We start from the raw sequence: 12,071 nt of genomic DNA, 5'->3' as shown, positions 1-12,071 counted from the left end.
ATACCTTGTGGGGAAGACCTTATTGAAGCTCAAGCAAGACCGCAGCACCATGATTTGATTGCGCCCTTTTGGCCCCATCAGATCTGGTTCCTCTTCTGGAGTTATCCGAGGAACGTGGAGATTGGAGTGTTTTCCAAACCCTCATCTCGCAGAAGAAGGAGCGTTTCTGCACCCAACCTTCAGTCTCTGGCTCTCACGGCCTGGATGTTGAGGGTGTAGATTTTGCTTCCTTGGGTCTCTCTGAGGGTGTCTCTGCGTCTTGCTTGCTTACAGAAAGGATTCCACTAAGAAGAGTTACTTTTTTAAGTGGAGGAGGTTTGTCGTGTGGTGTGAGAGCAAGGCCCTAGAACCTCGCTCTTGTTGCACGAACCCTGCTTGAATACCTTCTACACTTATCGGAGTCTGGTCTCAAGACCAAACCCACCAGTAAGGAACGACCTTAGTGCGATTAGAGGGTAAGCCCATCTCTGGACAGCCTTTAGTCGTTCGATTCATGAGAGGTTTGCTTTGTCAAAGCCCCCTGTGAAGCCTCCTACAGTGTCATGGGATCTTAACGCGTCCTCACCCAGCTAATGAAACCTCCTTTTGAGCCACTGAATTCCTGCCATCTGAAGTACTTGACCTGGAAGGTCATTTTCTTGGTGGCAGTTACTTCAGCTCGTAGAGTCAGTGAGCTTCAAGCCCTGGTAGCTCGTGCTCCTTATACGCACTCACCCTAAGTTTTGCCAAAGGTGGTGTTGAGTTTCATCTTAACCAGTCATTTGTCTTGCCAACATTCTTTCACCGGCCTCATACCCGCCCTGCTGAACGTCAGTTGCACACATTGGTCTGCAAACGAGCATGGCCTTCTACCTGGAGCGGACACAGCCCCACAGACAGTCCGCTCAATTGTTTGTTTCTTTTGACCCAATAGGAAGGGGGTCGCTTTCGGGAAATGCACCATCTCCAATTGGCTAGCAGATTGCATTTCCTTCACTAACGCCCAGGCTGGGCTGGCTCTTGAGGTCATGTCACGGCTCATAGTGTTAGAGCCATGGCAGCATCAGTGGCCCACTTGAAGTCAGTCACTATTGAAGAGATTTGTAAGGCTGCGACGTGGTCATCAGTCCACACATTCACTTCACATTACTGCCTCCAGCAGGATACCCGATGCGACGCAGTGTGGGCAGTCGGTGCTTCAGAATCTGTTTGGGGTTTAAATCCAACTCCACCCTCCTGGACCCGGTTTTATCTGTTCAGGCTGCACTCTGTTATTTGTTCTTCGTAGGTCAATTTCTGTTATGTCCTCGCCATTGATGAAACTGAAGGAAGCCAAGAGAGAGATACGTCTGGCGAAAGCGCGTGAGGAAGAACAATGGCTAGAAAGTAAGGAGGGATGACAAAGGTATATTAGTGAAAGGAAAAAGACTAATAAGGGAATTGTGAGACTGAAAGATGCTGCAAACCGCTATGTAGAAAATGATGAAGAAAAGGTAAATTTACTAAATAGATACTTTTGTTCTGTTTTCACAGAAGAAAATCCTGGAGAAAGGACCAAGATGGACTGACAAAAGTACATGTGAGAGTGGAGTGAATTTAGCACCGTTCACAGAACAGAGTGTGTATGAACAACTAGGAAACCTAAAGGTGGACAAAGCCATGGGACCGGACGGGATCCACCCAAGAATATTGAGGGAGCTCAGGCTCTGGCTGGTCCTCTTAAAGATTTGTTTAATAAATCCTTGGAGACGGGAGAGGTTCCGTGCGATTGGAGAACAGCGGATGTGGTCCCTCTTCACAAAAGTGGTGATAGGGAAGAAGCTGGAAACTACAGGCTGGTAAGCCTCACTTGGTTATTGGAAAAGTAATGGAAGCGATGCTAAAGGACAGGATAGTGAATTTCCTGGAAACCAATAAGTTGCAAGATCCAAAACACATGGTTTTACCAAAGGGAAATCGTGTCAACGACTCTCATTGAATTCTTTGACTGGGTGACTGGAGAATTGAATCAAGGACGTGCTAGGACGTAATCTAGTTAGATTTCAGCAAAGCTTTTAACACGGTTCCCCACAGGAAGCTCTTGAATAAACTGGACAGGCTGAAGATAGGACCTGAAGTGGTGAACTGGATTAGGAACTGGTTGACGGACAGAAACCAGAGGGTGGTGGTGAATGGAATTCGCTCAGAGGAGGGAAAGGTGAGTAGTGGAGTGCCTCAGGGATCGGTGCTGGGACCGATTCTGTTCAATATATTTGTGAGTCACATTGCCGAAGGGTTAGAAGGTAAATTTTGCCTTTTTGCGGACGATACTAAGATTTGTAACAGAGTGGACACCGGGGAGGGAGTGGAAAACATGAAAAAGGATCTGCGGAAACTAGAATGGTCTAAGGTTTGGCAATTAAAATTCAATGCGAAGAAATGCAAAGTGATGCACTTAGGGAGTAGAAATCCACGGGAGAAGTGTGTGTTAGGCGGGGAGAGTCTGATAATTATGGATGGGGAGAGGGATCTTGGGGTGATAGTATCTGAGGATCTGAAGGCGACAGAACAGTGTGACAAGGCGGTGGCTGTAGCCAGAAGGTTGCTAGGCTGTATAGAGAGAGGTGTGACCAGCAGAAGGAAAGAGGTGTTGATGCCCCTGTATAAGTCATTGGTGAGGCCCCACCTGGAGTATTGTGTTCAGTTCTGGAGGCCGTACCTTGCTGAGGATGTAAAAAAAATGGAAGCGGTGCACAGAAAAGCTATGAGAATGGTATGGGATTTGCGTTACAAGACGTATGAGGAGAGACTTGCGGACCTGAACATGTATACCCTGGAGGAAAGGAGAAACGGTGATATGATACAGATTTTCAAATATTTGAAAGGTATTAATCCGCCAACGAACCTTTTCCGGAGATGGGAGGGCGGTAGAACGAGAGGACATGATATGAGAGTGAATGGGGGCAGACTCAAGAAAAATGTCAGGAAGTATTTTTCACGGAGAGAGTGGTAGATACTTGGAATGCCCTCCCGTGGGAGGTGGTGGAGATGAAAAAGGTAGCGGAATTCAAGCATGCGTGGGATAAACATAAAGGAATCCTCAGAAGCTTAGCCGAGATTGGGAGGCGGGGCTGGTTGGGTGGTGGGGCTAGTTCTGGGCAAGACTTCTACGGTCTGTGTCCTGAAAATGGCAGATACAAATCAAGGTAAGGTATACACAAGAAGTAGCACATATGAGTTTATCTTGTTGGGCAGACTAGGACCGTGCAGGTCTTTTTCTGCCGTCATCTACTATGTATGTTACTATGTCCTCGCCGTTGCGAGGCCCAATTGACCCTGTTGTTTTGAGTGAGCCTGGGAGCTAGGGATACCCCAGTTGTGAGAACAAGCAGCCTGCTTGTCCTTGGAGAAAGCGAATGATACATACCTGTAGCAGGGTTCTCCGAGGACAGCAGGCTGATCTCACCTTCCCTCCTCTCCCCTTTGGAGTTGCGTTTTTCTTATTCCTTTGCTTGTCATTTAACGGAGCGGTCGCGCACGGGCAGGAAGACGGCTGCGCATGCGCGCGGTGGGCATGCCCGGTGTGCAGGACCTCCGCGAGACTTTTCTTCTGGTTGGAGGGGGCTGCCGTGGACGTCTACCCAGTTGTGAGAACAATCAGCCTGCTGTCCTCAGAGAACACCTGCTTACAGGTATGTATCATTCGCTTTATCTGCCATCATCTACTATGTTAGCTATGTTCTGTTATTAAGAAACGGTAAATCTGCTCTTCAACAGTATCAACTTTTTATTATTATTTTTTTTGTGTAGGTAAAATCCTCAATGATGATACAGCTCTCAAAGAATACAAAATTGATGAGAAAAACTTTGTTGTGGTTATGGTGACAAAAGTAAGTTGCTGTGATTCCTTTGTGCCACCTCAGTTAACAAATCTCACTCTGGTATTTGTACATTTAAAAAAAATGCTGAGAAACAGCTCACATTTATTGTTTTTGCTTGCTTCTGTACATTCATAAGAGCATATGATACAAAACAGCAAACTATATGGATGCTAAAATATTTATTGAAGACATTTGACCTCTGTTGTACCATATTTGGCTAATCATGGTGCAGCTGATCTGTGCATTTCAGAATACACATTAAATCTAAATTTTAAACAGCAACTGTGACTACTAACTTTTGGTGTGTAGGTCAGATTCCATTATGTATGTCTCAACCTGTGAATCTTACGTAGAACACATTTTGAATATTGCCCAGTTCTTTAGGTCGGAAGAGCTACCAAACTGGCATAACTTAAGCTGGTGTAGTGAATTAAAATGTGCATTATATTTGTGTAGTATGTACTTTTGTGGGAATTCTGTGGGTACTGCACATTGCAAAATTTGCACAGAATTCCCCTTCTGTCAGAAATCTGCATAAGAATCAAGGACTACATCTGCACAATCTCTTCCTCCCCCCCCCACCCCGTAGGGAAAAAAAAGCACATCCCTAGAATTTAGCAACTCTTTCCCTACCTCCTATATAACTCTAACTATGGGACAAACTATTTGAAATATTTTTTGTCTTCCCTCGGAGCCTAGTCTGCTCACAGTGAAGGAGGAGGAAAGTGCCTGCTTCCTTAGCACAGGCAGCAGATGAATCCAGTTACTGGTGGGTTGTGTCCATCTACCAGCACGTGGAGGTAGAGATTACAAACTGAAGTGAGTGATACTGGACAACCAGCCCCTCCATCAGCCAGTATATCTCTATCTCCAGCAGATGGTGGACGACTTCTCACCAGCTTGTTGATTCTTCTAGACTTGGGCTACTCCTGGGTTGTTTTTGACCAGTTGAATCTGGGGTGTTTGGCCACGTTGAGCCGTCCTTGGGGGCATACCTGTCTGGGTCCCTGCCTCACCCATGTCCTTTTGCCTCCCTGCAGGTCTTTTCTGGCTGTTACCTTCCTTACCACAAAAAAAAAAAAAGGAAAAATAGGGCAGATGACAAAAAGAAAAAAAGCAGTTGCTGATTTGGGGAGCAACTGCAAACACAGTCAGTGCTCCCGGTCATTTCTCCCCTGTGGATTTTTTTTTTTTTTTGCCTGCTGGGTCTTTTAGCAGCATGACTGTTGTTGTGAGGCATTGTCTTAGCCCTGGCTGCCGGTGTGGGGTAAGTGCCTTTGATTTCTTCTTCTTCTGCGGTGTGCCTTGAGTATGGCGTTAAGAATAAGTAAACGGTGCTCCCGCTGTGAGAGCTGAAGATACGCAAAGGGGCTGTGTATGGCGGGCTGTTCGGAGCCCTTGTTAGGAGACAGTGCTGTGGCTCTGGAGTCGTCCCTGTCCCGCGCTGATGGCATGTTTGCCATTTTAACTCCCTCTCCCAATGCAGCTCCCGTCTGTCAGGTGATGGCAGTTTCAGATCCGGTCTGCGGTGCGCCAGAGGTTGCTGTTTCTCCTGCGGGTCTTCTCTCTATTCTGTTGTCTGTTGCAGGACCCTCCACTGGTGGGGGGGGGGGGGGGGGGGGGGCTCTGGGGAGGCTTTCTCCCCGGAGTTTGTCCTTCTTTGACATCAAGCCTTCATGTTAAAAAGGACTTTCCTCAGCCCCAGCTTCAGGCCCTGGCTATGCCTTCAGCTAATGCGGCGGCAGAAATTTTGGCCCCTGTCCCGCTTGGTCTCTCTGAGGACCCTTCCTTGAAGGGAATGCAAATCTCTTCTTTTTCGGAGGTGGCATCGTTGGGGCCTGGTTCCCCATCCCTCCGTTGCTGTATTCTCTACAGACTCCGTCCCTCCTGGGTGGATGACCTGGAGGAAAGGGAGAGTTGTGTCAGGAGGAACCTGACAACCCTACGGCTGTCCGTGTGTTCCATAGGGATGAACTGCTGACTCTTATTTCTAACACCTTGTCAGCTTTAAATATTGCAGATCCAGAGGTGCAGGCTGCTGCCTCGGTTAAACCTAAAATGGCCAGCACAAGAAAGCCTTCTAAAGCATTTCCAGTGCACGAGGCCATCCAGGAACTTATTTCAGCTTAATGGTCAGATCCTGACGGAACCCTCAAAGTATCTAGAGCAATGTCTTTATCCAGTTGCGGACTAAGCGGAGAACTTTGTTCTCCTTTATGTGGACAGAAGAAGACCATACTTCCAGTAGAAGGGGGTGTCGCTCTTAAGGACGTACAAGACCGCTGTCTGGAAGCTTCTCTTAAGAATGCCTTTGAGGTTTCTGTGTTGGCTGTCCAGGCCTCAGTATGTAGGTCGTACTGTGTGGCCAGGGCCTGCCTCAGTTGGCTTCAACGGGTTCTGGAACAAGACCAGGAGGCGGCCTCTACGTTGGGGTCTCTTGTACCCCACATGGAGTCTGGCCTAGCTTATCTTACTGATTCCTTGTATGGTCTTGTTCAGACCTCAGCCAAGCAGATGGCTCTGGTGGTATTTCTCACTGATTGTTGTGTCTACGACACTGGGCAGCAGATTTGGCGTCCAAGCAGCACCTCACTTTTTGTTTAACCCTTTTGTAGTAAGCTGCTTTTTAGAGAGGATTTGGAGCCACATATTCCTGAATTTGGGGGGTTCCAAAGGTCAGCGGCTCTCGGACAAACCCAGAATGACCCCCTCGGACCTGGTCTGCCAGACCTCGTTTTAGGGAGGCTCGTCGTTATCGAGTTAGTCATCCTAAGGGTATTTTCCTGTGTCCCCACTTTCAGCAGCACTTTTCCTTTCAAGGGGATAAATGACTACCACCATACGTTCAGGACCTGCGGGCGTTCTTCCCAATGATGGGGTGTCGGTCCACTCTCCATTAATTGGTCGCCTGACTCTTACGAAGAGTGCAACAAGATTACCTCAGACCAATGGGTGCTGGATGTTATCAAAGACAATTACAGACTAGAGTTTCCTTCGCCAGTAGGTGACACATTTTTGGAGTCCCATTGCACCACCGCCTCCAAGAAGAGTGGCAGTCATTGTCACCCTGCACTCCCTCTTGGAGATTGGGGCTGTGCTACCTGTTCTGCGACCTGAGTTTCAGACGGGCGAGTATATTCCATTTATTTCATGGTGCCACAAAAAGGGGGATCTTTTCATCTTATCCTCTATCTCCGCAAGGTGAATCATTTCTTGAAGAGTCTGCATTTTTCGCATGGAGACGCTCCGGTCTGTCTTTGCAGTGGTTCAACAGGAGACTTTCTCATGGCATTGGATCTCAAGGAGACTTACCTTCATATTCCTATTTGGCCCCTGCACCAACGTTTCCTTTGTTTTGCCATTCTCAGATGTCATTTCAGTTTCAGGTTCTGCCGTTTGGCCTGTCCACTGCCCCCGCACCTTTTCCAAGGTTATGGTGGTCGTCGCGGCGTTTCTATGGAAGGAGGGAATCAGAGTTCATCCCTATCTGGACGATTGGCTGATTCAGACAGACTCAATTCAGGAGAGACGCAGGGCCCCGACCAAGTTATTGCTCTGCTGCAATCATTGGTCTACGTTATCATCTTTCCCAAGAGCCATCTGGTGCCATCTCAGAAGTTGGATTACCTGGGAGCTTGCTTCGACACAGCCCTGGGCCGTGTGTTCCTGCCGGAGGAGCGGTGGGACGGACTCCATTCTCAGATTTCCCATCTCCTGCAGTTCTCGACTCCCTGAGCCTGGGTCTATGTTCAGGTTCTGGGTTCCATGGCTACAACTTTGCAGGTGGTTCTGTGGGTGAGGGCTAACATGAGACCTTCAGTCCTCGCTTCTGTGCAGATGGTCGCCGGTATCTCAGGATTATCGGCGCTGTCTGCCATGGTTGCCTCAGGCCCAACGCAGTATGGACTGGTGACTTCAGGGCAGACATTTAGCCTGACGGGTTGGGGAGCACATTGCTTTCATCATTATGCACAGGGAACCTGGACAGCACAGAAGTCAGCTTGGCTGATCAGCCGTCTGGAGCTGCGTGCAGTGCTGAACGCCTTTCAGACATTTCAGGAGCTGTTGACGGACAGGAGGTGCAAGTTTTTTCGGACAACACGACGGCTGTGGCTATATCAATCGTCTTGCGGCAATAGAGTTGGACTCTAGTCAGAGTATGTCAGCGGCACACATTGTGGGGCAAAGCAGTGTGCGAGTGGACTTTCTCAGCCATCATACTCTGGCATGAGTGGGAGTTATCAAATCAGGCATTCTACCTGCTCTGCGGAAATGGGGTATCTTTCAGATAGATCTGATGGTTTACCTATGAGATCGTCAAAATGCCCGTCCTTTTCAGCTGAAGAGAGCCTGGGTCTGCCGACTGGGAACGTGTTCTCCAGTCCGTGGTCCAAGTCAGAGCTTCTTGTCTTTCCTCCATGGCCCTTAATCGGCCGGTGCTGCTCAGGGTCACGGCAGTACCCAGGCAGTCTTATTCTTGGTGGCTCCAGATTCGCCTCAACGGCCTTGGTATGTGGACTTGATGCGGCTCCTAGGGAGCCACCCTGAGTCTGCCGGTTCATCAGGCCTTCCTCATCAAGGTCAGTGCGGATGGAGGATCCTTACTGCTTTGGTCTTACCGGCCTGACTCTTGAGTGGGTGCGTTGAGGAAAGAAAGGCTATTCCTGAGGAGGTGATAGCCAACTTGTTTGGGCCCGGAAACAATCAACCTTGACAGTATATGCTCATTTGGCGTACATTTGGCTCGTGTTGTGAGGTTCGAGCTTGGTTGCCCTTTGAGGCCTTGAATTCCTAAATTTTGGGCCTTCTTGCATGGATTGGTTGCAGAAGGGTTGGGCCTAGAATTCCCTGTGGCGGCAGTTATGCTAGGCCTTGGCTGTTCCCGTCGGCCAAGTGTTGGGATCGTCCCTGTAGGCAGCTCATCCGTATGTTGGTTCATGTTCTGTGAGGTATGGTCCACCTAACCCCCTCTGTTAAGTAGGCTGTGTCCGGCTAGAACCTTAATTTAGGATTCTGCTTGCTTGAACAGGGACCACCTGTTGAGACCTTATGTCGGGCATTCTAACAAATTGAAGAGTAGCAAATCTCCTGGACCAGATGGGAATTCATCCCCGAGTACTGATAGGAAGCTAAAAAAATAAAAACTTGCAGAGCTGTTGTTAGTAACTAGGTAATTTATCCTTAAAATTCAAGCGTGGTACCAGAAGATTGGAGGGTTCCAATTGTAACGCCAATTATAAAAGTGTCCAGGGGAGATCCCGGGAAGGATTATAGACCGGTGAGTCTGATGTCGATGCTGGGCAAAATGGTAGAGACTATTATAAAGAATAAAATCACAGAGCATATTCAAAAGCATGGATTAATGAGACAAAGTCAACATGGATTTAGTGAAGGGAAATCTTGCCTCACCAAGGAGTTACGGACCAAGAAAGGGATCTGGGTGTCGTCGTCGATAATACACTGAAACCTTCTGCTCAGTGTGCTGCTGCGGCTCGGAAAGCGAATAGAATGTTGGTATTAGGAAAGGTATGGAAAACAGGTGTGAGGATGTGTTAGGCCGTTATATCGCTCCATGGTGCGACCACATCTGAGTATTGTGTTCAGTTCTGGTCGCCGCATCTCAGAAAGATATGTGGAACTGGCAAAGGTGCAGCGAAGAGCAACTAAAATGATAGCAGGGATGGGACGACTTCCCTATAAGAAAGACTAAGGAGGCTAGGGCTTTTCAGCTTGGAGAAGAGACTGCTGAGGGGAGACATGATAGACTAGGACAAGGGGGCATGCGATAAAACTACAGTGTAGTAAATTTAAAACATATCGGAGAAAATGTTTCTTCACACCAATGCGTAATTAAACTCGGGAATTCATTGCCGGAGAACGTGGTGAAGGCGGTTAGCTTGACAGAGTTTAAAAAGGGGTTAGATAGGTTTCCTAAAGGAGAAGTCCATAAATCGCTACTAAATGGACTTGGGAAAAATCCAGAATTCCAGGAATAACATGTATAGAATGTTTGTACGTTTGGGAAGCTTGCCAGGTGCCCTTGGCCTGGATTGGCCGCTGTCGTGGACAGGATGCTGGGCTCGATGGACCCTTGGTCTTTTCCCAGAGTGGCATTACTTATGTACTTACATTCTTCTCCGAGGGCAAGCAGGCTGCTTGTTCTCACGACTGGTTGACGTCCACGACAGCCCCGTCGAAACCAGAAGAAAAATCCTCGCGGGAGGTCCCGCACAGCGGGGTACGCCCACCGCACATGTGCGGCCGTCTTCGTGACCGCTCCCGCTCAGTTCCTGCTAAATGTGGTGTCGGAGTTCCATCTTAACAAGTCAATTGTCTTGTCAACATTCTTTCCCAGGCCTCATACCCGCCCTGCTGAACGTCAGTTGCACACATTGGACTGCAAGAGAGCATTGGCCTTCTACCTGGAGCAGACACAGCCCCACAGACAGTCCGCCCAACTGTTTTTCTTTTGACCCCAATTGGCTAGCAGATTGCATTTCCTTCACTTACGCCCAGGCTGGGCTGTCTCTTGAGGGTCATGTCACGGCTCATAGTGTTCGAGCCATGGCAGCGTCAGTGGCCCACTTGAAGTCAGCCACTATTGAAGAGATTTGCAAGCTGCAACGTGGTCATCTGTCCACACATTCACATCACATTACTGCCTCCAGCAGGATACCCGACGTGACAGTCGGTTCGGGCAGTTGGTGCTGCAGAATCTGTTTGGGGTTTGAATCCAACTCCACCCTCCTGGGCCCGGTTTTGTTCTGTTCAGGCTGCACTCCCAGTTATTTGTTCTTCGTAGGTCAATTTCTGTTATGTCCCTCGCCGTTGCGAGGGCCAATTGACCCTGTTTGTTGTTTTGAGTGAGCCTGGGAGCTAGGGATACCCCAGTCGTGAGAACAAGCAGCCTGCTTGTCCTCGGAGAAAGCGAATGATACATACCTGTAGCAGGTGTTCTCCGAGGACAGCAGGCTGATTGTTCTCACCATCCCTCCCTCCTCCCCTTTGGAGTTGTGTCTTTTTTATTCCTTTGCTTGTCATTTAAACTGAGCGGTCGCGCATGCGCGGTGGGCGTACCCCACGTGCATGACCTCCCGCAAGATTTTTCTTCCAGTTTCAAGGGGCTGCCGTGGACGTCAACCCAGTCGTGGGAACAATCAGCCTACTGTCCTCGGAGAATACCTGCTACAGGTATGTATCATTCGCTGTACTTATGTAAGTGAGCAAGTGCAAAGTGATGCATGTGGGAAAGAGGAACCCAAATTATAGTTACGTCATGCAAGGCTCCACGTTAGGAGTCACTGATCAGAAAGGGATCTAGGTGTTGTCGTTGATGATACATTGAAACCTTCTGCTCAGTGTGCTGCTACGGCTAAGAAAGCAAATAGAATGTTAGGTATTATTAGGAAAGGAATGGAAAAGAAAAATGAGGACATTTTGTTACGTCCCTCACCTGTTCGACGCTCCTCCCGGCTAAGTCATTCCTCAGCTCCGCCAAAAGGGACAAGGGTTCAGTCTTAGGAGGGTCTGTTTCAGTTCCTAAGTCGGGCATCCGACTTGGAGCAAGGGCAGCAGCCATCTTGGCTAGCTCAGGAGGGGGCAGCCATCTTGTATAAACGAGAACAGGAAGGAACTCCATATTTGTTCTTGGGAGGATCTCTATGGGGGCAGCCATGTTGGCTTCACCTGAGTTTGGTTTGCTCAGATTGGCTTCACTAGTTAAAGGCACTGTCTCCAGGCCTTCATTGCTCGTCCTCAATTGTTCTGAGGAGTTGCTGTGGGAGTGCTGTTCTGACTATTTTTCCTGTTCCTGGTTTACCTGTGCATCGGATTCTTGGCTAGTTTTCCTCGGATTACACTTGTTTGCTGCCTGCCTTGACCCTGGACTGATTTTGACTATGTCTTTGCCTGACGGAGAACTGGTTCTGGACTGTGTCTGTTTCCTGCCATCCTGGGTCAGCGGCTGTGCAACCCCGCTGGTTCCAGAAGTCCTGGGTGGCCGCCTGCAGCTGGGAGCTTAACTCCCAGTGAACGGTGGTCACTTTACAGGTTAGCTAGGGGTTGGCTGGCTGCCGGACTGAGTGCGGTAACACTCCATTTCTGCCGTGCTCTGATCCGGGGCACAAGGGCTCACTACTACCCGGGTCATAATTTTAATTTCCTATCGCTCCATGGTGTGACTGCACCTTGAATATTGTGTTCTATTCTTGTCGCCACATCTCAAAAAAGATA

The 12,071-nt window shown here is 48.7% G+C and overlaps 1 protein-coding gene across 2 annotated transcripts in view; it reads left to right on the top strand.

Annotated features, from left to right (window-relative positions):
• RAD23B (RAD23 homolog B, nucleotide excision repair protein) overlaps nt 1-12,071 on the top strand; it is a 340,024-nt gene that overhangs the window by 84,654 nt on the left and 243,299 nt on the right. For both annotated transcript variants that reach the window (XM_030194313.1, XM_030194314.1), the window contains exon 3: nt 3,769-3,848. In XM_030194313.1, the coding sequence (XP_030050173.1) occupies nt 3,769-3,848 (80 nt within the window). The remainder of the gene's footprint in view (nt 1-3,768; nt 3,849-12,071) is intronic.

Source organism: Microcaecilia unicolor, chromosome 2, assembly GCF_901765095.1.
Source record: "Microcaecilia unicolor chromosome 2, aMicUni1.1, whole genome shotgun sequence".
Classification (NCBI taxonomy): domain Eukaryota; kingdom Metazoa; phylum Chordata; class Amphibia; order Gymnophiona; family Siphonopidae; genus Microcaecilia; species Microcaecilia unicolor.
This window is presented reverse-complemented; position numbering and strand designations above follow the sequence as displayed.